Source organism: Falco biarmicus, chromosome 6 (genome assembly GCF_023638135.1).
Source record: "Falco biarmicus isolate bFalBia1 chromosome 6, bFalBia1.pri, whole genome shotgun sequence".
Taxonomy (NCBI): domain Eukaryota; kingdom Metazoa; phylum Chordata; class Aves; order Falconiformes; family Falconidae; genus Falco; species Falco biarmicus.
Window position 1 is genome coordinate 52475976 of NC_079293.1, and position 25547 is coordinate 52501522.

Consider the following 25547-nt stretch of genomic DNA (forward strand, 5'->3'; position numbering starts at 1 on the left):
TTTCCCTTTGGTCAAGATTTGATAGGTATTTTCTGTTTGTAAGAAGTGTTTACAGTAGTTCTTAATGAAGCTTAGTTTGGAAAAAAAAAAGTTGTTTTCAGACACAAGGTGGGGCATTCATACAAAATTACGTCTTTGTTTTAAAAGCTATTTTTAAATGACATTTTTGGAAATGTTTGCATGTTGTAGCAGGTGGTTTTAAAGCAAAACCGGTGTCACAGTACTTCTGTCCTCATGTTTCTCAGTGGCATGAATATTCCTAGGATAAAGTTAATTTATACAATTTTCTGGACTGTTTCCTTTCCTGCAGTTATGGGACATTAACCATTGTGGTTAATGTCCCATAACTACGTACGTACTCAGTTCCTAAAGATTTAAAGACAATAGCTATTTTCCCTTCTCTACTCACAGAAATATAACAGATCAGTTAGCAGGGTTTTGGTAGTTTTAGGAAAAGCCAAATTAAATAGGTGAATTTTTATTGTTATGATGTAATGGAAAGCCCAGCTAGGAAGATTTCAGTATGTTAGCTGGCTTTGAAAAAGTTACTGCTGGATCTCACTACATTTGAACATAATGCAGAGACAAATCAATGTTACTTGGTTTTTGGGTTATTTGGGTTGAGTTCCTGAAGACAGTGCTGGTTAGGATCCACTAGTGTGTAGATATCTCCATTGCAGAAGTACAGAAAGTAACCCTCTTGATGTTGCGAGAAAGCTCTGAAAATCACAATTAACTTGCACTTGAACCTTCAGCTAAACCAACTTTTCATTTAATGTTTCGCCACTGAAGCCTGCTTTCAGCAGTCTGTCTACTAAGGAGGGGAGCAGCTGTGTCCTGTGCAGAGCTTGAAGTTGATGCCTTTTCTTTCAGACTTTCAGGTTTGTTGATAAATACAGATTGCAATAAGTGCCTCAAGACTAAATGTCAGTTAAGTGTTTTGGCTCACAGGGGAGAAACAGGGTGTTAAAAACTGTGAGGTTACCTTATTTTTTGGGAAGAAGTTTCTGATCAGACAGTTTGCTGAGTATCTTCTTTGCTACTACTCAGAGTATTTAATTTTATTGTAATTGATAGCTTGTTTTCAATTTGTCAGTTTTGTCCCCAAAAAAATATGTTGCTGTTATCCAAGAAGATCAGGAATTTGCCATAGTAGTCATTCCATTTGGTATATCTGCCTCAAAACTATTTCAGAAGTATGTAATTTCTTGGAAATTTATATATAAAATACACATTAATAAAATAGATTTACGTTATTAACAGTATATTAAAATCCTGGCACTTTTAGGAAAATTATTAACTAGGACTTGGCCTCTTAAATTTGTGTGAACATAAGAGATCACAAAGTGTTTTCTGTTCTGGAAGGTTTTCCTTTGCTGCCACATTGGAAGAGGAATGGTGGTTTTTTTGCCTATGTCAGGGCAGATAGATGCATTTTAAAACCAAGTGACACTCATATTTTTTTCCCTTCCCCCTGCAATACTACTGTATTGTACGTTGTCCCAAATCTTTCAAGTCGTGTGGAGTCTTATGTGAGTAAAAGAGACCAGCCAGGTGTTAGGATATAATTAAGGACAAGGATGTTAAGATTAATCAGAAATGACACTGAAAATATATCACGAGCATACGGGGAAAATTTGGCATGGGGCAGTTAGTTCCAGAGTAACAGTGCCCTTCCGTTATATGTAAGCTGAAAATCAAGCACAGGAGTATGAGTGCTTTGTGCTATGCAACAGATGCATACACGTGAACAACTGACCTCTTGTAACTATCACAAGGTTAAATGTATTTTTTAATGAAAATTTCTGAACTGTGATTACAAAAGCCACTGAATTGTCGCCTTCCCTGTGCAGGTTTGTTTTCTGTGTGCTCTGTACTTAGCAAGTAGCGGACAGCACAGGAATAGTTTAGATATTTAAATTGCTCAGGCCGGCTTGCAAGTTTTATAATTGTGAAATAGAGAAGTTTAAGGGTGTGCAAAGCATCGTATTCTTCTGTTAGCTGTGACTAGCTGAACACGTGAGGCCACCGCGAGACCAGAATGTGTTCCCTGGGTTAGTAAGCTCTATTTCCCCCAGCCTTTTTTCTAGCAGTTGCTAGTAGTGGTACCAAGAGAGAGCCTAAAAACAGGGCAGGTGCCTGATGGTGTTTCTGCTAGGATATGACCCAGCAGCCTACAGTGTGAGGACTTCTTGGGACAGGGAACATGGAAATGCCTTTCTAGGTGCAGCTAGTTGGCCTTGGGTGAGCAGCTCTGTAATACCAAATACCTGTGCCATGTGGTTTGGAAGCTGTCAGGTAGTAGTTATCTATGCATTTTCACTTAACTACTAAAGTTTAAATTTATAAATTAATATTCTTGCAATGAAGTAGTAGTTTGCTTAAGCTTCTGGATATTCGTTAGCACCTTGACATGGGATATCAAAGTGCCTGACACAGGTTCAAAATCAGCTGGTATTCATCCCTTTGATAGACATAGCAGCTATCCAGTATGACATGTGTAGAAATTTTCATCACTTCAGGCTGTTTCAGGTGGTTTTTATTCTTGGCTGCTCAGCATTCCTCCCTTCCTTTCTCCTAAAGATGATTTGGGAGATGATGGAATGTAGGACTCCAAAACAAAATATAAAAAACCAAAAAAAAAAAAAAAAAAGACTTAAAAAACCCCTATATCCTGTGTAAGAGAAATTGCACCAGAAAACTTTGGCCTAATCCCTGACAACATTTCTAAGAGCTTCCTTAGTTCTTGTTTTTTCATGGACATTTTAACCTTTTATTATGAGATCTGCATTTAACAATGAAGTATTGTGGTAAAGCTGCGTGCTGGCACAGAAGCATCAGATGTTCTTGTTTTATGATTTTTCCACATAAATCTGTAATGTAGTTTAAAAAAACCATTCTTGTCAAATCCACTGACATCTGTGGAAACAAGACATCTTGTAGTGTCCCGGTTACTTAGAACACACATGCATATTTATATGTAGTCCTTCACTAGTTAAGATTGCTGGACATGAAACTTGCATGAGAAGAGCTGTTTTTCTCAAGGCTGGAAATAACTGGTTGCTCTGAAGTGGTGCCATGTGAACAATTTAGGATTAGTAAATAAGAACTATTGTACTTAATTCAAATTAATAGTTTCAGCATGTCTTAAAAAAACAAAAAAACCCCAAAAAACCAAAAAATCAACCCACCCACCCCCCCCCCCCAAAAAAAAACCAACCCAAAAAACCCCAACCAAAAAACCACACAACAAACCAAAGAACCTTTCATCTTATAAAATAGGTGACCTGCACAGATTTCTTCAGTGTGGTTTTTAAACACCAGTCCTTTAACTGTGAAGCCCTTGTTTATTAATACGCTTTCTGTATTCTCTAAATGAATGCATTCGTTGGGCTAGGTGGCACCTCCAGGGGTTTGTGGTTCATTCTTCTCCCTAGAACTGCGTTGTTCTTCCTACACGTTTCTTTAAAGACTCCACAAACCTATCGGGCAATTTATTCTAGGAGTTCTTTGCCCCCACAAAGTATTTTCTAAGTTTTATGCAAATCTTACTGACTCTAGAAACTTCATTATCCACAATGAGCCTGCTGAATGTACTTTGGTTCTTGTCTGAAATTTGTAACTAAAGTACTTGTAAATATTGTAAATTTTAAATGTTTTTATTAAAAAAAAAAAGAACAAATGTGTGTGCTCACCTTTTTCTTACAGTTAGCTTTTGTACTGGAGGCTTAAGTCTGCTTTTGAAGCTTGCTCAGTTCATCACGTATGTAGCGTGTGCTTGAGCGTTACTGAAAATGAATACAAAACACTGCGGGAGGTAGATACAGCATGTGTATGTAGTCATGTGTAGCCAGGTACTGTACTCTACTTGCCAGATATATTAGCATGTAGAAGGATTAGTTTTAAACTAAGGTTGCCTGTCATTTGTTGAGATACCCTTTGGGTGAAATGCCATTCACTCTAGGCAGTGGTGGAAGTCTGACTTTGAGGGCATGATTTACATCGGTTTGTTTTGAAAGAGGTCTCTCTTCTGTCCAGATGTGAGGTGGTGCCTTCGCTGTACCGCAGGAGTTGCTCTTTGAGAGGAATGAGGGCTGGCGCACTGCAGCTCTTTGAGCCGTGATTCTGGCTACATCATCAGCTTTGCGACTTCTTGTTTGCATTTGGACACTATCGATGCAGCCTGCAATAACTGCAGCCCAGTTCTTCCGCTTGAGCCTGGGGCCTCTACTTATTTAAAAATTACGGACAAGGATTAAATGGTCATGCAGGCTGAATGGCTTAATTGCTACAGAGCAAGGAAAGCTGGGGTTCCATGAGACTATGATCACAAGTGTCTTATTTATGTGATGTTTATGTCTTAATAGTGGGCATGCGTATTCTTAAATATATCTTGGAAATCAACTGTTTGTCTTCTAAGTGTCATGGTAATTTAACCAAAAGAATGTAGGTTACTGTTAGAGGAATTTTGGTCTCACTTGTCTGTCAAATCTAGAATGTGCAATTTAAAAAGATTTTCTACTCCTGATCAACATGTTTACTCCTTCCGAGTAACTTAAGATTGAGTAACACCATTTCTGGGCTTATTCCAGTAAGAATATTCATACCTTAAGAATTCAGATTTTCTTAGAGATGGCTGTGGAGATTGAGCAGAGTCAGAATAAATGGAGAAACCTGAACTTATAACATGGCTGCATTAATTACTATAATTTATAACACAGACTTTGTGAGTCTTAATAATAGATTAAGTTTTTGATTAACTCATCATGAATTACTTATAGTCAAAACAGTTTTCTTTCCTGAGGTTTTGGGGTTAGTTCATTTGAACACATCTCTCACCCTCATGTTTTCTAGCTTGGTCATTTGTGTAACTGGACAAGACAGGGTAGCTCATCAGGCTGAAAACAAATTTTTCATGTATTTAAGGGCAAAGAAGTTTTATTTTCTACAGTCCAGCTGCAGGTTAAAAGAGGAAATGCATGCAGAGCAAGTGATGAGCAGGCAAACCAGGTGTTTCTGCCAGCCAGCTCACTATGTTCTGCAAAATTAATCCTGCAGTTGTCAAATATTTGCAGCTTGTGTAGTAGAGCAGTAAGCAATGTCAAGTCTGATCCCACTTTCTTCTGTGCTGACATCTCTCGAGTAGCACGTACTCAGGTTGCTGAAACAACTTATGTACCTTCAAAAATACTCTTCCACAGAGAGTATATATAGAGAGTCCTTTCAGATAGAAAATACAGAGTAAAAAGAATGAAAATCTAATATGCTGTATTTTCTTTCTGGGTATGACTGTTAGGTGGTGGGGGTTTGAGTGTTGGGAATGTGTGAGCCGGGGGGAAACATGTCGCAAGTTAACAGCAGCTCAGTTAATTCTAGGAAGGGTGGAGGGCGTGTGCATCCCATCCCAGAAGACAGGATCTGTATGTGGTGGTGCGTGCTTTCTGCTACCAGATTTGGTAGAGTTGAGGCCAGTGACATCAATAGCCATGACTGCAACCTGCAGCAAGTGTGATTAAATGTGAGGTAAATTACAACAGGTAAGGAAGTGTTGCAAAAGCTTAACCTGAATGGCTAGGGGGCTAGAGCTGGCACCTGGGTGGAGGCAGAGAGCACCTTTGCCATTCCTTGGTCTCTTCTTCCATGTGGGTTCATCGCAGGAATCAGTCTGGCCTTTTAATGAGCATTAGCATATTACCTGTTCCCCCCTGCCTACCCACATCTGAACAGAAATTGGAACAAAACAGCGAATTTTTGTGACTGATTACTAAGAATGCAGTGAAAGCAGCAATGTTATTTGAGATACACCAAAATTTTCCCATAAGAAAATGAATATGGAACAAAGTTTTTTGTCAAGTATCACAGGGTGATCTAAATTTTCTGGTTAAATGGTCATGTTGCAGTAAACTTGAAACTAACACCTCTGGTAAGTGTGAAGCTGAGTGTGGAGGATTCTGACCTGAAAAGTTCAGGGGACAGATTTCTGAATGCCAGGAGACTGCATCCACAGGAGTTCTGAGACATGGTATTTAAAAAACAAAAAAACAACTTGTGAAATTTCACTATGTTACCAAATTCCATAGTATTTTGAAAATGGTGGTGGTGAAGACTTCTTAAAGAGAGTCCTGTTCTGGAGTTCACGCTCCTTGAATGATGCAGAGATGATACTGAGAATTCAAAAGATAACCGCAGAACAGAGCCACAGGTTGGAGCGTGATGCTTACAAACTGATGCTTGCAGAAGAGGTGAGTGAAAGGCTGTGGTTTAACCCCAGCTGGTAACCAAGTACCACACAGCCCCATGCTTGCTCCCCCTCACCCCGCCTTGCCCAGAGGGGTGGGGAGGAGAATTGGAAAGGAGTGTAAAACTCGAGGGTTGGGAGAAGGACAACTTAGTAAGTAAAGCAAAAGCCATGCACATGCAAAGCAAAACAAGGAATTCGTTCACCACTTCCCCTGGGCAGGCAGGTGTTCGGCCATCCCCAGGAAAGCAGGGCTCCGTCAGTGTAATGGTTACTCGGGAAGACAAACACCGTAATGCTGAATGTCCCCCGCTTCCTCCTTCTTCCCCCAGTTTATACACTCAGCATGACATCATATGGTGTGGAATATCCCTTTGGCTAGTTGGGGTCAGCTGTCCTGGCTGTGTCCCCTCCCAGCTTCCCATGCCCTTCCAGCCCTCTCGCTGGCAGGGCCCAAGGAATGGAAAAGTCCTTGACTTGGTATAAACATCACCCAGCAACAACCAAAACCATCAGTGTGCTATCAGCATTGTTCTCACACCAAATCCAAATCACAGCGCTGCACCAGCTAAGGAGAAGGAAATTAAGTCTATCCCAGCTGAGGCCAGGACAAAGACAGTTTCAGTTTTGGGGGAGGGGAGGTTGTCCTTCTTTTTCCCTTGGCCAGGGAAACCTCTGGAGCTTGCATCTTTCCAGATAGTGCCCAAAGTAGCTACCAGAAGCATTTGCTCCTTCTGTAGTCCAAGCCTTGATTACAGATGTGGAGGCAGGCATCCCAGTTCCTTCCATCTCTTCCCCCAGTGCACACATGTCAACCTCTCACCTTTCTCATGCTGCATGGCAAGTCAGCCTGGCATGGTTTGTGGTCTGGACAGGGCTTCAGTGATCAGGCGCAGAGATTTCCAGCCACCACCTATGAAAAAATGAATGCATAGGTCGTATCCTACCCACATGTGTAGTATTTCAGGCATTGCCTCAGCTGCTTTGGGTGGCGGTGTATTGGAGAAAGCTTCCTTCCTTTCTTTGCTTAATTAGGTGTACCGAGAAAGCATGAGCAGTGTTTGTGTTGTACTTCTCTAGGCTTATCTGTGGTTTCTGCTGGCTAAGTGATCACCTGGCACATTTCCTATACTATTCCTAAACCAACAAACTATAGAATGTTAATTCCATGTGTTTCTCAGCTGGTAGTTTTTTGTCTATAGATCATTTGGTGAGGGACCCACAACCTAAAGCGAAGCAGGTCTTTTCTCGGTGGGTTTAAACAAGTTAAAGCACTCCTTAACAGTAGGAAAAAAATCGTATAGCATTGCAAAGGAGAAAACCTCACAATTTTAAGGAAATTTGTCGTTTAAATAAAAGGATCTGAACTATTTTGGGGTTTGGTATTACCTACAGTTTCTAATGTGCATTAATGTTGGTAATTTTCTGGTGCAGTTCAGTGCCTTGCACTTCGTTAAATACTGTGTGTGCAAATAATGGCTTGCTACACAGTGACCCTTCAGTGGCTCTTAATCTTTAATATGTTCAAATGCCTCACTATTGAAGTGCAGCTATGGTATGGGGAATTTCTAACCATAATATTTAAAACCTTGACCCAAGCCCTTTAATAGTGAGAGTTCACAGTTTGTAGCTGCGGGCAGGAAGCAGTGAGAGCAGGCACTGTGCAGTGGAAGTCAGCCTTGCTTCCTCAGAAACCTCTGTAAGAACTTGTGTGACACAATGCCTCTTCCCTTGAAGAACAGGGGAAAAAAATCCAAAATGTCCCTTCTGCCTGACTATGGGTTTGGTTTTTTTTTTTCTTTTTTCTTGTGTGTACTGATGCATTTTCCCAGTCCCCACTCTGCTGGTGAAGGACTGCTGTGCTGCACGTGACGCACCAGAAGAGGCTGAAGGAGCTGAGTCCCTTCAGCTGGGAGAGGCGATGGCTGTGCAGCGGATCTAATTGGAATTTACCAACTACGTCGATGTTTGCAGGAAAGACAGGCTTTTCTCTGAGGCCCCCATGCTGAAACACAAATAGTAGCTGTCAGAAGTTGCAGCAGGGGAATCCCACTTAGATATATGGGGGAAAACCTCATACTGAAGGTGGTTAGGTGTGGGATTAAACTGCCATTAGCTCTGTCCTGAGCATTAGGCTGGACTGGGTGGCTTCCAGAGCCCCATCCCAAGACAGGTCACTCTGTGAGTCCATGCTGGCTGCTTAGACAAGTAAAAGACTGAAAACTAGGGCTCCAATCCAGAATAGCCTTTAGGTCCAGAATAATCTGAATCGCTCTTCCATTTTTATCGTCAATTTGTGTGAAATACCACATGTGAGAGAGACTTGTCTGGCCTCTGCCAGTTACTAGAAATATTCTCTATGCTTTGGGAGTTTTTCCCCTTCCTCCATCTTCCTGCACCCTCATCCAGGAGCATAAGTGAAATCCACCCTCACATCCACTGCAAACAGCAGACGCTCACATCTGAAAAGCCAAATGTGGTGCTGCAGAAGCAGTTCCAGGGTTAAATTTTCTCCTCTTATGGATGGGAAGCAACTTGTTTAAGATAAAAAGAAGAAAACCAAAACTAAAACCAATGAAGTGGTACTATTAGATTGGATGAGTCAGGCAGCTTCCAGCACGTACTTGACTTTTACCTCTGTGTAGCAATATCCAATCCAGAAGAGAAAGAAATCTGTTTACCAAGCATTCAGATCGGTTTTTATTCCAGGAATGGAACAAATTGTCAGGCCCATGGTTCTATGTCAGTTCACAGAAACTTTGGTGCTACTGATTCACAAAGGTTTGGATCAAAAAGATGCTTCAGTGTAAGCTAGGATGAGCTAGTAGCATAAGTGCTTATGTGGCCTCTGGGGAAAGTAATAACATTTTTGTTTTCCATTTCTCTATAAAGTACTGTTCAGACTATTCTAAAAAGTTCTCATTTGTATTTGAAATAGCATCACAGTGCACATCATCCTATAATGTTCCTCAATTGTTTACATTTTTAAATGTATTATACATGTATTCTACGAAACTCAAGACATGTATGTATGTACGTATCTGTATGCGTGCTTGTAGCTGGTACTTGTTTGTAACTGGTTTTATCGGACAAAGCACTGAAGAAGCATGACTGAAGTTGATGAGTAGGACGTTACGGGTACTAATAACCTAGCGATTAGCAGCAGCTGATAATAATCACAATGAGAAGCAGAGTTACTGATTACTTGCGTGCCAAGCCCAGCCGCAGTAAGGTGCTATCAGCGTGCAGCACACAGGAAAGCCTGGGGGTTTCCGTGGGACAGGTATTTCTTTCCTGTTCCACCATGCAGCAGAGCAGCCTTTCCTGAGCAAAACCTGCCAGTGCCAGGTGGGCTGGCCCTCAGCTCTGCATTTGAGGGAGGAACTACCATCAGAAGCAATTTTGGCAAAGCTCCGTGCTTCAGCTCCTAGCAATGGGCTGTTCCACAGGGTGCGGGAAGGTGTGTTGGTACGATTCAAGTAAGCAAATACACAGCCTATGACTAATGGCGTTTCAGTCTGGTGATTGGTTTATAAAAGTTCCCTATTCCCGCACTTAGGCTCGTATAACATGATGAAACACTAATTCCATTTGCAGTGGGGAACTACTTAAAGGTCACTGGATTTTGAAAACGTGTTTGGGAAATGAATAGATAAAAAAATCCCAGCCCGTGATGGCAAGGCAGCCTTTCTGCCTGGTACCTCCATTTTGGGTTGCTTTTTTTCGTGTATTTCTTCTCAGTTCTGTAATTACCTTAATTGGGTTATCCAAAGCTACACAGCTAGCATTTTAATATATCTGCTGCAGATTCAGTGCTTGGTTAATGAGGTACAGGCGATCAGCTGAACTGAGAGCCTGTGTTCATGTGTCTGACTGAGCTGCTTGACTGGAAGTTGTCCATTTGCTGAGTATAACCGGTTGCCTTTAAATAATAATATAAAAACCATCACCTTCATTTGAACCAGAACTTGCACTTTTTTGACTTGATGTGTTTTGCTTCCACCTTTTCCCAAAGTAAAGATGATTGTTAGGCAAATTTTTGGTTTTGCAGACAGGTAGTCTTCACGTCCATTATTTCTTTGATGGGTGTCGTTGCGTAGTGCTGCGCCATGTCATACAAAATTTGGGGGTTCTCTTCTTGCTTGCCAACATGTGTTTGCAAAAGGAGAATGCATCCTAACTTTTGCCCAGATGCATTGGTGCATGAGCGGCAAAGTGCAAGTGGATGTCATCACTGGGGAGCTTTCGGGGAGGGAAGAGTGAGGGGAAGGCTAGGCAGGAGGGCCAGCAGGCTCCCAGCTGCCTGCAGCAGCACCACACTCACTGCCAGCAAGGACTTGGCTGAGCTTTCCATATATCCCAGGAGCACAGAAATCAGCTCCCACCAGGCACGCATGCACGTGGCATTAAAGCATTTGGAAACACAAAGTGAGATCACTTTCACTGGAGAGCCCAAGCATCCCCAGCCCTGGGGTCAGGCTTGCAGGGATGCACATATTGGAAAAGCAGGACTGGGAGGACAGTGGTGACAAACGCTGACGTTTGTGTAGGCAGTATTGTGGCACACCTGCACCAGTTGGGGCATATGACTCCTGGCAGTCCGAAAGTCCAACACAGAGTGGCACTTTGGCCTGACAGGCTGAGCTCACCTCTCCGTTCGCTGCCCAGAGGCTCGCAATTCTGTGGCTGGCAATTCTGTGGCTGCCCTGGCTTCCCAACAACTCTCCAGCAGCCAGCATGGTGTGGATGTGTTGACCAACAGCACGGCTGGCAGCAATTTTATGGCACCTCATTCCTTCCATGTTACATCCCCAGATGACATCCTGCCATGAACACAGCTGCAAACTCTGTCTGCTTACATTCCACTCAAAGACAGGCCACCAAATCAGTTGGCATCCGATATGTAGGTGTTTTACCTGTTTGCAGTAAAATTTCTTGTGTTCTTCAGCTCTGAGCAACTAGTGAGCTGGAAAATAAATAAATAAATAAAAATCTTAGTATGGCAAGCAAGCAAGCTTGTGTGACAAGCTTGTGGGATGAAGCAACATTGCCAGACATCATTTGGGAATTAGTGCCTAAAAAAACCATGGGACCTTTTTCATGCTGGTTTGCTTTATAATTAGTTCCAAACTTCAAAACAACTGCCAAGTAAGAACAATTGTTTATGCTTAATTTAGAGCAACTCATGTGTTTTCCAGTTAAATTAAACCAAAGCCAAGCTGGGGATTTTGGAAACTGTTGAAAATAAGGGGAACTCTGGAGCACTTAACAACCACTTCCTCATAAGACATGCCCAAGAGGAAGACACGTGCTCTTCAGTCATGGAGCTGCTCTCCTAAGCATGAGGGGGATCACGCTTTCCTCCCTCTGCTTATTGATGCACCTACTGCTGGATGAGATAACCAGTAAGTAAATGCTTTCCATTCTTTTCCTATGGGGAGTGTGTGTGTGTGGGGAGGGTGTCTGTTATTGAATCTCTGGAAGAGTCAAGAAATCTCTGGATCTTTTGGTGGGTTTCAAAAGTCCAGTCATTTCCAGATTAGTCTGATATTTTGTCTTTCAAGCTTCTGAAATGCAGATAAACCAAGCATGTTGCCCATTAAATTTATTCATGGCTGTATTACCAGTTTCAGTTCAACCAGTAAGAGGCTTACTTGATTCTGTGATATGCCAGGGATAAAGCTGCAGTCATCTGGGTCGTGAAACCCAGAAAAATGTTAGTATTTGCGTGCTTCAGAGACGTTGTTACCTGATTCTGTCATTAGTAACCATTGCAGTTTGAAAACAGATTATCTTGAACATTGTCAGGCAGCTTTGTCCAGTGGCGCAGAATAGAAAAGCATTAAATGTCAGGTTATTTTTTATTAGGCAAGAGATGATAAACATGGCTGTGGCAACAGTTAAAACAGCTAGAGTCCCTACGGGTTACAGCTGAGGGGTGGAGGAAAGAGTACTCGACTTTCCTGACAGGGCTGCTTACTGCAGGCTCTGTGAATTGATCCAAAGGGTTTCTTTCCTGGGGTGTCCATCAGGCACCTTTCACAGCAGTAAACTCACTAAGGAAAAATGAAAAAATTAACCCCAAAACCAAACCACATAAAAGTGTTCCTTTCATAATACTGAAGATGTTTGTTCTACAGCTGCTAGATCTGCTTACTGTGACTTGTAAGGTTTTGAACGTAAGATCCGGGAGATTTAATTTCCCTGCAGCCTGCTAGTCATGAAACCAAATGAGCTGTAGCGCTACCCCCGATTTCAGCACAGGAGTGTATCTGTGACACACATGTTATGTTCTTGTTCCTTATTATTTGCAGCGATTTTAGTTTTGGAAAAGCAAGTCCTGCAAGATTTGATTAAGCCGCGGAAGGTAGAGTTTCATTCGTTAAACTTCAACAGCACTTTGCACTGGCAGCCTGGGAGGGCCAGAGGGGCAAGAGACACCGTCTACTTCGTGCAGTATAAAGTGTAAGTACCAGGGGAACTCCAGCCTCCTGGCCGGCTGGGGCCCATCCCTGCTTGACACATCAAAGGGATTTCTCAGGTGATATAGAATATTCTCCCCATACCTGCAGAACAGCCACCTCCTGCTCACCTGCCAGGATGCAGTTGTTGCTGCGCTTACTGACAGCCCATAAGGTGCAGCTGAGCACCCCAAGGCAGGCAGGGAACAAGCACCTCCAGCAATATGCTCTGCACCCTCATTGCACTGTAGAGTTGGAGAAAAATGTAGTTTGCAGAGGACCTCTGGAGGTCACTGTGTCCAACAGCCTGCCTGAAGCATGTCTAGCTAGGTCAGGTACGCCTCCAATATGACATTTAAGGTATTTTGGTGGCCCACCTTGCCCACGAGAGTGCCGCAGGGTGCCTTGCATAGCAAACGAGGCAGTGCTAGGGCTGGCCCTCAGAGGAGGTATGCTCCCATCCCTGGCACACCTGGTAAGCACCAAAATCACTACTGCCTCAGAGAAAGTACCTGATGGAAACTGGCGTCCTGCCCATCATTGAGTGCACTGGCTAAGACAAAGATCACCCGCCTCTCCCGAGGGGCAAGTATGCAGGGGCTTCCTACAGGGATGGTGACCCGTGTCTCTACCTTAAGTTTCTTTCAGAAAAAATAGAAACCTGTAGCTCCCAAATGCCCATGAAATCAATCTTCCCTGTTATCAAATCGAAGGGATTTAATTCGCATGGCAGGACACTTGTCAGTACCACCGAGTCAAAACAGACAGTTAAAAATCTGTACAGACCCAGTCATGACAGCTAAAGCTTCCATCCTTCCTCCTCTTTCTCCACAGGTATGGGCAGAGCACATGGCAAAACAAAGACGACTGCTGGGGGATTCAAAACCATGTCTGTGACCTGACAAATGAGACCTCTGACATCCAAGAGCCTTACTATGGCAGAGTGAAAGCCACATCGACTGGCGTCTATTCCGACTGGAGTGTCAGCTGCAGATTCACTCCCTGGCAAGAAAGTAAGTGCAAACATAGGGGTCTCTGAGAAAGGAGCTGGGTTTTCTGTGGCGTGAAATACATAATTTCTACTTGCAGTTTGCAAACATGAGTAATCCTTTTCTAGCCACAAAGCTGTACCAAAAGAAATTGTGACTCGGTAGCTCTCAGGTGAAGTGTTGTGATGAAATAGTTTTCCCTACACTTGAAAGCCAACCAGTTATGGATAAGTAGCCACATATCAATAATTAGGGGATCAGAAGTCCCTGGCTCCCTTTAACTCAACCTCTTCCTGAAGGCATGGAACTACAGAAATTATTTTCAGCCATTTTCATTGCTACTGGAGGGAGTGGACGCAAGGAAAAGAAGGAAACACTCCCTGCTTTGGGGGGAAAGGGAGGAGAGAGCTGGGAGCTGTGCGGCCAGCATCCTTCTCACATTTATGTGGTTTCCTGACTGCGGTGTATTTAGAAATATGCACAAAGCTTTTTAGTTACTACAGTCATTACAATGCCATAGCATGTTAGAAATTGGAAGACTATCAAAACACTGAACAGTACCAAGTGTACTTACCTGTAAGATCCTTGCGAATTAAACAGTGCTCCCTCATGGGCTGATGCCAAACTGCCTTGTGAATGCCAACACAGGTCACTTCACAGCCCTGAAATGCAAACTACCTTGAGCCTCCTGTACAGATGAAATCACAAGCTTTGACATAAAGCAGCACCTTGCAGCAGCAACCACCCATCTTTCCCTGTGCCACCTCCTCCTCCTCCTGGAGACACACATGGGCAGCTGCTGTCCTGTCTCCCCTCATCTCTGGGGCTGCACGCACAGCTATGCAGGCATTAGCTCAAACACTTGGCTGCCTTTAACCAAGCAGGATGCAAAAAATGTGGAAGTAATGATTGAACCTGCATCCTTGGCATAACTGAAATGGTTCAAATAGCTGTTTTATGAAGTCCAAGCACACAGAAAAATGTGGGGAGGAGGAGGGGATCAGGGCAAAGAATCCAGAGTATTTTGCTTGACCAGCCTGCAGTCAGCAACATGCAGCTCTGAGAGAGTTCAAAAAGTTTGGCTCAAAGATAGGTTTACAAACACAGGAAATGTCACCCCCAAAATGTCCCAAGCAATAATCACCCAGAAGTAAGGATTTACCAAGTGGCACTTTAACAGTAAATACAGCATAATATATTGCTGGTAACAAGAACACTAAATTGCTGAATGGATTCAAACTCAGTTCTGTGAAACATGGTGAATAAACTATAATTGTGTTCATAGCTTTGGGTTTTTTTCCTTAGCTATGATAGGACCTCCAACGGTAACTGTGGTTCATAGTAACAAATCCATAACACTAAAGCTCCGGGCTCCACGTTCTCCTTATAGAAGGAAGACGGGCAGCAAGATACCAATGACAAAATATTATGATCTGCTATATAAAGTCTTCATAATTAACAACTTGCTAGATGAGGTAAGTGTATATTTAAATACGAATCCTGTACCATTGAAAAGACAGGAATGTATGGGCACACCATTCTTTTTTTACAGTTGAAATAATCTCCTGGGATTGTGAGAGCATCAATGACTATGCAAACATCAATGACTTTGAAAACAAAGTAGGCTTATTTTTCAGGAATTGATTTGAGTTGTAATTACTCCCTTTATTCTTTCCCATCAACTTAGTATTTCAGGCTCAGACCTAGACTAAAAAAATGGGACAGGAGGGCAATTTGCCAGAGGGGGTGGTGTTCTTTACAAATCATAAGTAAATTATTAATGCTATTGATTTGATAATGCTATTTTTGCAAGTCCACGTGCTGCTCTGCATCCTCTGTTCTTATCAAACTTTACTCACAGACACACTTGCTAGGGAAATGTGCTTGATGGGCTGTTTTTACTCCACTTTATCTGAAGCAACACAGAGTCCTGGTGTATGAAGGAAAAGACAAGGTTATTAAAATAGAAGGTTTGAGGCCTGGAGTCAGCTACTGTATCGTAGCTAAAACATACGTGCCAATGCTAGACCACAGCAGCGCCTACAGCAGCAAGAAATGCACTGTTCTGCAGTGACAAGGCTGGCACCTCTGTGACAGGTAAGTCACCAGTGAAACTGGAGATGACTCTGGAAGTCAAGAGCTATTCCCTCACCCAAGGCAGATACTCTCCAAAAAGGAGAAAAAAAGGTGTGGCATAAAAACTGCCATCCCATATGACAATGTTAGCCAGAGTTCTTACATCATCTCAGCTAGTTTCACACCAGGTAAGAATGATACAGCCAAGGAAGTTAGAGGAATGGTGTGGATAATTATTTGCATGCTGGCATGGTCCTCAGATAGACCACCCTCTTCCCTTTCTTTAAACAGTTATACATAGTATTGCTTTTATCGGTGTTCATTGCTAAAGTAATAATTAACTAGGAAAACAAGTGACCTCCAGCTTTATTAACGTCCAATTCTGCTGCAAGGTCTGAAATTCTGTTCAGGAATTGATCTGATGTATTTAATTCAAATGAGCCTGTCCTCTTTTCGTGGCCTTTCTTCAGGTGTAATGTTTTAAAAAATAAATTATCAAATTGCATGAGTTTCCATGGGCCAAAATCTAAAAGTTAGCTATGTTAGCTGGGCTGAAAAATCTGTTTGTTGACTTACCTCGATCAATAGACTGTCTTCATGTATCACATGCCCAGCAGAGAGACTTACTATCAATCCTGCCTTGCAGGTGCCAAGGCCCAGAGCGTATGAAGACCTAAGCCAAAGCTGACTTCAGTGTCATTGGCCATAGCAAGCTCAGATTTAAGCCCTTTCTGGGGGTAACAGAGGAGAACTGGAAAAGTATCAAAGTTTGAGCTGGTGCTTCTGTTCTCAGTTCAGTACTCTAACTATAAAATACTTCCTTTCTTCTGCTTCATAATGTGATGCATAATGTTGGTCTCTCTTGAGATTTGGTCAGTGGGTTTAGGCTAAGGAGGGAGACAGTTTCTAGGTGTTTTTCCTGCATTTTTGCTTGCTTTCCCAGTACTGTAAAAGGCTGGAAGCTCAGGTTAGAGCTGGACTTCTGAACAGCCTGCAGAGGTACAGGAGGGATGCAGGTAAATGGCACGTGTTGCGTTTTCAGTGAAACTGAACACCATCCAGCCTAAATGTGCACTCCAACAGCAATTCGCTTTCTCTTCCCAGTTACAGGGATAACGGCAGAAGATGCCTCCCATCACAGCTCCAGCTGTAAATCAACACCTGTGGTCTACGTCTGGTATACATACTTGGATACTTTTTAAATTAACCTTTGCTGCACTAAATCATTTGACTCCTGACAATAATTTCATGCTACATAAAGACCAAGGATTCTTTGCATGTCCTATATTACAATCTACGATAGTATATATTTACATTTACAAAGGAAAGAGTCTTGCAATATTAAAAAAAAACCACAAAACAAAACATGCAAAAAGCATTTGTGAAAATATCCTTAAGATTGTTTCTAGGGTTTTTCTGTTCTAAGCCTTTGAATTAAAATACAATTTATAAAATAGAAGCTTCAGCTATTTTACTTCTTCCAGAACATAGGTTGCAATAGAAGGTAAAAAAAGTGTCCTTTCTTTAAAATATAAACTATACAGTAGACATGTATACCCGACGGTCACAATGTCTTCATAGTGCTCTCAACATAACATTTTTGATAGTGAAACCAGCATGTCATTTGGCAGAAGCTCATTTAAACTAAAACAGAAAAGATCTTAACTTTCAGTCAATGACAGACAGTTAAAGGGAAGAGACCGCTGTTTCAGCCATTTCACAGTAAATGATGAAAGGATGCTGACCATCACCTGTGATTTCTAGTGATTTTACTCCTACTAGTCTTCATCTCATAAGGGAAAAGGTTTCTTGGGTAAGGTCTGGGTAGATAGTCACTAAGCCACTCCAGGATGGAGAGGTGAAGTGGCTTTTCCAGATCTGCAAGGTCTGTAAGTGATGAAAATCTTAACACTTAGCTGCATTCTGTTATTGCAAATTAAATGAGAGGAGGTGAGAGTGGGCCAGACACAAGAGGGCAAAGCAAGCCTTGGGGAAAAATGGAGGTCCCTGCTACGTAATCACTATCTACTTTTCCCTTAATTCACATACACAAAAGGTGGATCCGTTCACTTTAAGTAACAGACCTTGAGTTCACTTAAGCCACATCCAAAGCATTTTTCACCTGGAGGCGGTACCACTGGGAGCTGCACCAGGACACTGGCAGTAGGTGCTTGGGAGGCGGCTGCGCTTAAGTGAATGCTGGTCATTCTTTCCTTTACCAAAACAAAAGAGGGCATTACTTATTAAATATTTCCACCATCTGATTCTAACATATGATATATTTGAATGACTAGATTTGCAGATATCTAGCTATGTCCACATATCTAATCCTTAAAACCACGTTTCTTTCACCACACTTCCCTTTTTGCTCCTTTCCCATTTCTTCTAATTGTTTTACCCTACCCATATCCCACAGTTTCTTAATTTAGGTAAATTTTTTTGAGAAGCAAGGCTCATTAAATCTCCATATAGCACCTAGTAGCGCCATGACAAGTCTCAGATCCAGCACTGCCCTGCTGCCCCTCTTGCACTGGGCAGAACCAACCGCAATAAAACCATCCAGGCAAACTCTTAAGAAATAGCCTGTCTTACATTTCAGCAGTGGTGACTTCATCCACTCGTGGGTTATCACAGCCTGAAAACAGTATCTGTGGTAATTCAAGTTCTTTCTCAAATTCACTTCTTTTCTTAGGGCAGCTCACATTGACGTTGTTACACAAAGATAAAGCTTAGTCAGAGAACAGACTCTGACAACGCCAGATACTGTACTTACGTCAGACGCAGTGGATGAAACTGTTCAGGGTTCTTAAATCTTAAAGAAGACATAAAAAAAAAAAAAAAAAAAAAAGGGAGCAGAGCCATAGGAGCACTTCAAGTGTTCAGACCTAACTAGAAATATAGCAGCTGTCATGCTATGAATCTATGAAGACATTGGAAACCTGAAAGTTTTTCACTTTGATAAAAATATAAACAAATGCACAGCATGTATACTGGGAAAAACAATAAAAGGTCTGAAAGAGTGTTGCGCTCTTGCATTTGCTGACCAGATTTCACTTCCTCAGCAGCAACACAGACTTACAGAAAGCAGTGCAAGAATTGCAGGAACGGCCCACTTCCATTCTGATGATACCAGGATACAGTATTGCCTACCCCATGATGTTCTGCAAAAGGCAATTTTCTCTTTCCATGTGAAACACAAACTTCCTTTCAGCTCTACTCTGGTGTATAATTTTACTGGGAAAAGGTTTGGTAAAATGACTGATGCTGTAATTTTTTCTCTGCAATCAGTAGTAGCAGCACGTTCCCAAGACATGCTCCACTGGGCTCGCAGGTGGGGCTCTTGCAGCGAGGAGTACTTGCTGTAGCATATACTGGCTGGGTGATCTGCACCCACAGCTTCTAGATAGCTTTGGTAATGCTGTAGTTTTTAAAAACAACTTAATTGTGCTTTAGCCTGTATGCTGCACTGCTGTTCACGTCTCCATGAGGGTGGAATGGAAGAAGAGCTCTCTAAACTACGGCTGGGGCTTTCCTGCAGGCAAGTCAGTCTGGAAATACCTGGGAAAATGAGCTCTAGCTCTCTGTCCCCTTCCTCCTTGTGGACCCAAGGAGACCATCTGCCATGGGTCCACCTCTCTAGAGTGGCCCAGGCTGGCACACAGGTCTGCAGTAGTTACTGCACACGCACATTACTCAGTGCAGGACACCTTTACATCATTGGCTGGACTCCTGCTGGCCATAGGTTTGCAAGACCCAGCTGAAAACACCCTTCTCTGGGTTTTCTTGCAGCACAGGCGTTTTCTGACAAAAGTGACAAATGCCAGATTCTGTTTCAGGAAAGAGAGAAAGAAATGCTGGCTTCTAGGGCTACGGCATGGGATGGGGAAGACCAAGCAGTGTAACAAAAGCAGGACTTGTGCAACCCATTCTGTAAGCCCTCGCCTGCCACGTCACTGGGGGCTGTCTGCAGTCATGGTCACGGCCTGTCGCAATGGCCTCATCTGGCCAAGTCCCCGTGTCACGGCGGAGGGTCCCACCCATGAAAAATAGATAGTATGTCTTTTAGAGCTGGCAGTTACTGGTCTTCGTGTGAACTGGAGCCTACCCCTCTTTCTTTCATGACCATGGCTGAACATCATCTTATCTGTCAGATGGAGTAAGAGCTTATCTCCCACTGTAAATGGCTTTGACTCCCCGTTCCACTGGCACTCAGAAGAGCAGTGTTCAGCTACCAGAAGTTCAAGAACAGGGCTCTGGAAAAGCTGATAGAGCAACAGCAATGGACCAGATGCTCCAGCCTCATAAATTAGAAGATTATGCATAGCCAGCTGTACCATATAAATGCCCAGTTTTATATGATGCCATGATCCTCAGTGTTTTTCATATGGTCTAGCATCTGGCCAGTCCTGTTCATACCTCCCATATATCTGCTGTAATCAGATGCGGACTTGGGGTTTATTTATTTTCACGACCTGATCTCAGCTAAGAACTACGCCCGTGGCCCAGGGGTGGGGTGCTGTTGTGAAATGACATTGGGTTTTGCCACAGGTCTATCAGATGTTATCAAGTATTCCAAACTGCAGGGAATTAATTATAGAGTTGGGGGAGACGGGGTTGTCTGTGGATTTCCTATGGATTTCCACGTTTGCTACAAAGATCAAAGATACTAACCTGTAAAATCTGTCTGATACAAGAAAAAAGAAGAAAATAAAACCCAAACTCCTGAGAGTTAGTTTACCACAAGGGACACAGGACACAAAACAAGGGTACTTCTGCAGAGAAGCAGAGGGAAAGAAATGACACCAGTGTTCATCGTCAGGAAAGTTACAGTCTCCTTTGCGACTTGCTTTCAGAATTTTTCATAAAGTGCTTCCAAGGAAAAAAAAATTGCAAGTCTTACCTGTTGAGTCCACTGAAGGCCCAGCTCAAGCAGTCATTGCTACCACAGTTTTGGCTTGAGATGGGGAAAGATGGGAAGGTCAAGCCCTGACGCTTACAAGGAAAGTTCAAAAAGAGAATTTCTGAAAAGGCTTCGTCATCTGAGGTAAATACCAAAGACCCACTGTCAACTTTAATTTTTTAAATATTGTGCTCTTTTCTAAGGCAGTGGGGCCTGATCCTGAGTTCCCTGCATACCCTCAACAGTGACAGAATGCAGCCCAATGGTATCACACTGAGGATCAGGCTCTTTGGAGAGGTCCTTACATTTAAAATCATGAACAGAATAACAATGAATAGGCATTGTGCTAATTGCTATACCTACAAAAGAGCAATTGGAAAATTGTCACTAAATTCAATTATTTCAGGCGTGTAATTTTGACACAGTTTTTTTCCTTCTTTTTTTTTTTTTTTTTTTTTTAGTAGGAAATCATACAAATCATACTGATTTCTGAGAAACAACCATAAGCTCTTGGTTTCTTGGTTTTCATTTTGTGATGACAAGCCGGTATTTTTTTAGTGTTGCTTGTCATAGGACACTGCATTTGTTTAATAGTTGACAAGCACATGATTGTTATAAGACTGGGCTAAGCTCTTATTTCTGGGATACATTCTCACTATAAATTATTATATTAGGAAAATAAAGCTCTTAAAAGGCATCATCAAAATGAAAAACAGTAGAGTTGTCTTTGTTTAATCAAACGTAAACACTTTCAGGGGGGCTGTGAAGTCACTAATCATAGTGGAATGAGAATGAGAGACATACCTGGGGAAGGAACTGCTGGAAAAGGCTGATTTAAGTTCTGAAGAATTAGAAGGGGTCTGCAGAGCAGCAGAGCAAGTAATAGAAGGAAAGAAGACACAAAATATGCACAGAGAGGGGCTGGGAACCAAAGAGCCTGCAGCATCAGAGCAGAAATGTGTATTTCAACAAGCTTACAAAATAGGAGCAAAGTGGTGTGGCCAGCAACACAGTATAGCTGCTGGCACAGACACTAAGCAGTTTCTGCCTTGGAAAAGCAATGCTATACTTCTATGTAGCAAAACTATGTTACACATGTCCATAGCCAAGGAAAAGATAGACCTGTAAGGATGCAATGTTTATGTATTCTGCTCAAAAAGACCATTTCAGCTATTTCAGCAGCAATCTTAAAGGGCAAACAGCCATTACAAGAGGATTTCAAAAGCTGGAGAGAGACACATATCAGCAGAAGAAGCAGCACCAGTTACTGGAAAGGCTTAGTCATTGCAGCTGTTCAAGAAGCAAGCGTAGACACACACTGGGACTCAATCACCTCAGCATAGGCACCTCAGCATTTAAGACACCTCTCAGTTTCCAGAACATTATTTGTACATGTTTGGCAGATACGGCAAGGAATCTGCGTGAGATTCCCTGGGGTCGCAGCTGAAGTCAGGAGGGGACATCCCACAGATACATGCTAGGCATCTATGCTTGGGTAACTGAAGCTCTACCAGTTACTGAAATGCTACTGTAACATACTAACAGGATAGTTGCAGTCATGTGTGTATGATATGTAGGATTACATTAATAAATATGAAGAGAAAACCTGGCTATGGGGATGAAAGACAGTTGAGAAAATCTTGGTGTGTACATTGGAATTTCAGGGTGCCTTGGGCACATTAGCCTTTCTAATGTCAAGGACCTTGTCTCTGCATTTCAGTGATTAATTTTACATTTGAACGACCTTGTGGAAAATGGAGCAGGAAGAGTGAAACTCTGAAAAGTGAACGTGAAAAGACTGCAGAAACTGAATGAGATTCTAGTTTAGTACTGCTTTATGGCACATTCTTTCTAAATATCTTCTTGAAGCTGATTCTTTCACCTGCTGAAATATTGCTTCACTCCGATAAATACCATGACAAAATGATGCCAAAAGTACAGAAAAGAGCTAAATAAGTTAAATCCTTTCAGCTGCACAACAGGATGTATCATAATGCCATCCCTGAGCTTACAAGGCCACCATCTCTTGCCAGGTTGCTCCTTTATGGGTGTTTGCCACAAAAAGATAAGATTTCTAGAAATAACAGGAGACATGATAACATAAAGTGTAATGTACTTTGAGTCCTCAAGTTTTGAAGCAGAAGAGGTGGGGATCAAGCAGAAGCAATGGGAAGAGCTGAGCAGGACAGCCCTGAGACTAGGATGTCCAGCGGGCAGACATAGGGAGATCTGTTATTGTATATGTTCCAGGCATATGCTTACTTGCTCTACAAGCTGTGCTACTGCCTCAAAAGAAAAGCAGAACCACAAACAAGCAAGAGCTACTACAGCTGTGCACTCCTTTAGTGTGTGCAAACACAGTACCTGTGATGCACTGGAGTAAAGCTGGTCAAGATGTCTTAGACTGAGGAAGATATATTTTTTCTCTAATTTTTATGCTTGCTGTGTATTAAAGACAGCTGAAAGCACCAACACATATTGCCAGCAGCCATGTAAAGGAACATTATATTGTTCCTTTTACCATGACCGATCATTACAACAAAAAACATCCTGATACTTCCAGATGAGTAGGAAAAGTAACGTTTTAGAGCTAGGCCATCAGCATGATCAAAGGAAAGAGCTGTGCATTGGTGAACCCAACACCTGGTGAGCTGTGGCCAGAAACGTGACCTCTCAAGGTCCAGTGATAGCCAGTTATGCTATGGGATAAGGTGGGGAAATGAGCCAAACAGGAGGGCAAAATGGACAGCAGAGAAGCTTCAGCTGATTTACCATGAGCCCCTGCACTGCATGTGAATAGGATCAATGAAAACACTTCCAGGCAAATATTTCTAATGAAAAACTGGAATTTTACTGAGAGAAAAAAACCACTTATTAAAATACCTTTCATGAAATTATGTTTTTTTCAAGTGAGAAAACAGAACAAGTTTCTTTTCTCTTGGTCAAAACCCTTTGACCTTCATTTTCCAGGCTGTAAGACTTCCAATGCCATGTCTAAATTTCCTGGAGTAAGAATGGAATGGAAATTTTGCTTCACAGCTCTGATCTATCTTTATCGAACACATCCAGTCAGAGCTCATACTCCAGCCAGTAACCTTTGGGAATGCTTTCAGTGAGGTGCTATTTCTCTGAAAGCAGAATAGCCCAATAAACCTTTCTGGAACGCAGCGTACAGCCATGATCTGAGGCAGGAGGTAAGAAAGGGGACATTGGTCTGCATAGCCTTCAGCCCTAAGAGGGATGCTTACGTCAGCTGAGGTTGCTCCAGTCACCCTCTGCTTCTTCTTAATGACACCCCTGTGATTTTGCTAACGGAGTGAGTGACATATCATACTACATTGACATGAAAACAAAGACTCTCTCCCACCTTGGGCCAGGCTCCTTCCCTCCTGCAGGGGCTCTGCTCCTGCTCACTTCGCACATGTTTCACAAATTACATTTCGCAACACCTCATTTCCTTGCTGCACTGGCTAGAAAAGAAGAAAACAACAGACACAACTCCCAAGAAACTTCTGCTGTGTAATCCTGGGGGTCCAAGACAGCTTACTGACGTTTACGTGTAGCAAACGGGGTATTAACTCCCTACTTTGCATTTCATATTAGCTGGTGAATAGTGCAGAACAGGGTGTACGTCCATAAACAATCAAGACTAAAATCATATGTTTGATGTTCACAATCCAAATGCCACTAGTAGTCATTCTAATGAATTTCAAGGCAAGACTGAAGTGTGATCAGCCAGTGGGTCAAAAGGAGGAACTGGAAGACATTACACCCATGTTACTCAGCTGGCAACCTGAAAGCAGGCACAAAGGAATGCAGAAACTAGCTGCTTGTGTTAATGAATATACCATATGAGTAGTAATATTTCTTAAGTAGAAATGCATTGACCTTCTACAGATTATGTCCTTATCAACCTTAAAGCCTTAATTGAAATTAGCTGGAGAATAACATAGACAAGCTCACCAAAAGAAAGTCAGCCAGTCCAGTGAGGGCAAGTCCTAGGACTTCCTAAGGATATGGAGAACACAGAATTCCCTAGAGCTATTTACAGTGTCTTAATGGTCAAGCATGGGAAAAGAATGAGAGGTTCACTCTTCCCTCTTGGCCACCTTGCACTGGCTGTCAGTACTTTGGGGGCTGCATACTTAACCCTCACGAGCAATTTACTCATATGGCAACAACAGCTTCTAGGTAAGGACTGAGCAGGTACTACTCAGTGGTACTGGGCACAATGGGTGTGGATGACAGTAAGTCTGGGGTGGTATCACAGCTATTGCAGAGAGGCTGTGGAGCACAAGCCAGGACAGACTCTTCACTTGCTATAGGCTGTGCCAAAACCTGAACCAGCCTTTACAATCCGATGGCTAACTTCATGCCATGACACAGGCTACAATCATAGCCATGGTGTGTGTAAAAACACCAGATGTGAATGTTCCACTGCCATAGAAAAATCAGGATTCCTTGGTAAAGAGAATCCCAGTTTCAAAAATACAAGGGGAAAAAAAATCAAGCTGCAGCCATACGTATAATTTCTTTGCATTTGCTAAGTTTATCTAGCTTGGCATGATCTGTGCCTGGAAAAGTGCATTTCAGAACTGACACTTTAATGAATGCTTGGACTTCCTTTATTTCTTTAAAGAAGAGCATTAAAAAAAGGAGAATGAAACAAATTCAGGTAGGTTTTTTGTTCTTGAAACAGGTCTGCTTCTATTTTCTCAGAATTGGTACATTTCTACTCAGTGCACACAGCTGTTTCTCCATAGATGGAAAAACACCAAGCTGAAAAGAACAACAGCAAATCCCAAATCCCCACAGATGGAAAAACACCAAGCTGAAAAGAACAACAGCAAATCCCAAACCCCAAGGCAACATTTTCTAAATAA

At 42.3% G+C, this 25547-nt stretch overlaps 1 protein-coding gene across 3 annotated transcripts; it reads left to right on the forward strand.

The window, feature by feature from the left end:
• The first annotated feature begins 7651 nt into the window (after nt 1-7651).
• IL22RA2 (interleukin 22 receptor subunit alpha 2) lies at nt 7652-21390 on the forward strand. 3 transcript variants are annotated; one of them, XM_056344430.1, is made up of 6 exons: nt 7652-11643; nt 12553-12703; nt 13534-13712; nt 14994-15163; nt 15607-15785; nt 16411-16589. In XM_056344430.1, exons 1-5 carry the CDS (start codon nt 11580-11582, stop codon nt 15760-15762), a joined length of 720 nt encoding a protein of 239 aa, XP_056200405.1. In that variant the 5' UTR covers nt 7652-11579; the 3' UTR covers nt 15763-15785; nt 16411-16589. The 3 variants fall into 3 exon arrangements, with proteins under 3 accessions (XP_056200405.1, XP_056200404.1, XP_056200403.1); XM_056344428.1 differs by lacking the exon at nt 16411-16589 and adding an exon at nt 16869-21390 and having other exon boundaries at nt 7655-11643; XM_056344429.1 differs by having other exon boundaries at nt 15607-16589.
• The last annotated feature ends 4157 nt before the right edge of the window (nt 21391-25547 follow it).

What these genes read in the sequence shown, in the direction of transcription:
- IL22RA2 (XM_056344429.1), top strand. Translation starts at nt 11,580, where the DNA reads ATGAGGGGGATCACGCTTTCCTCCCTCTGCTTATTGATGCACCTACTG. An exon ending in TACTTCGTGCAGTATAAAGT is followed by an intron (nt 12,704 to 13,533) that starts GTAAGTACCAGG and finishes CTTTCTCCACAG; the next exon opens with GTATGGGCAGAGCACATGGC. An exon ending in ATTCACTCCCTGGCAAGAAA is followed by an intron (nt 13,713 to 14,993) that starts GTAAGTGCAAAC and finishes TTTTTTCCTTAG; the next exon opens with CTATGATAGGACCTCCAACG.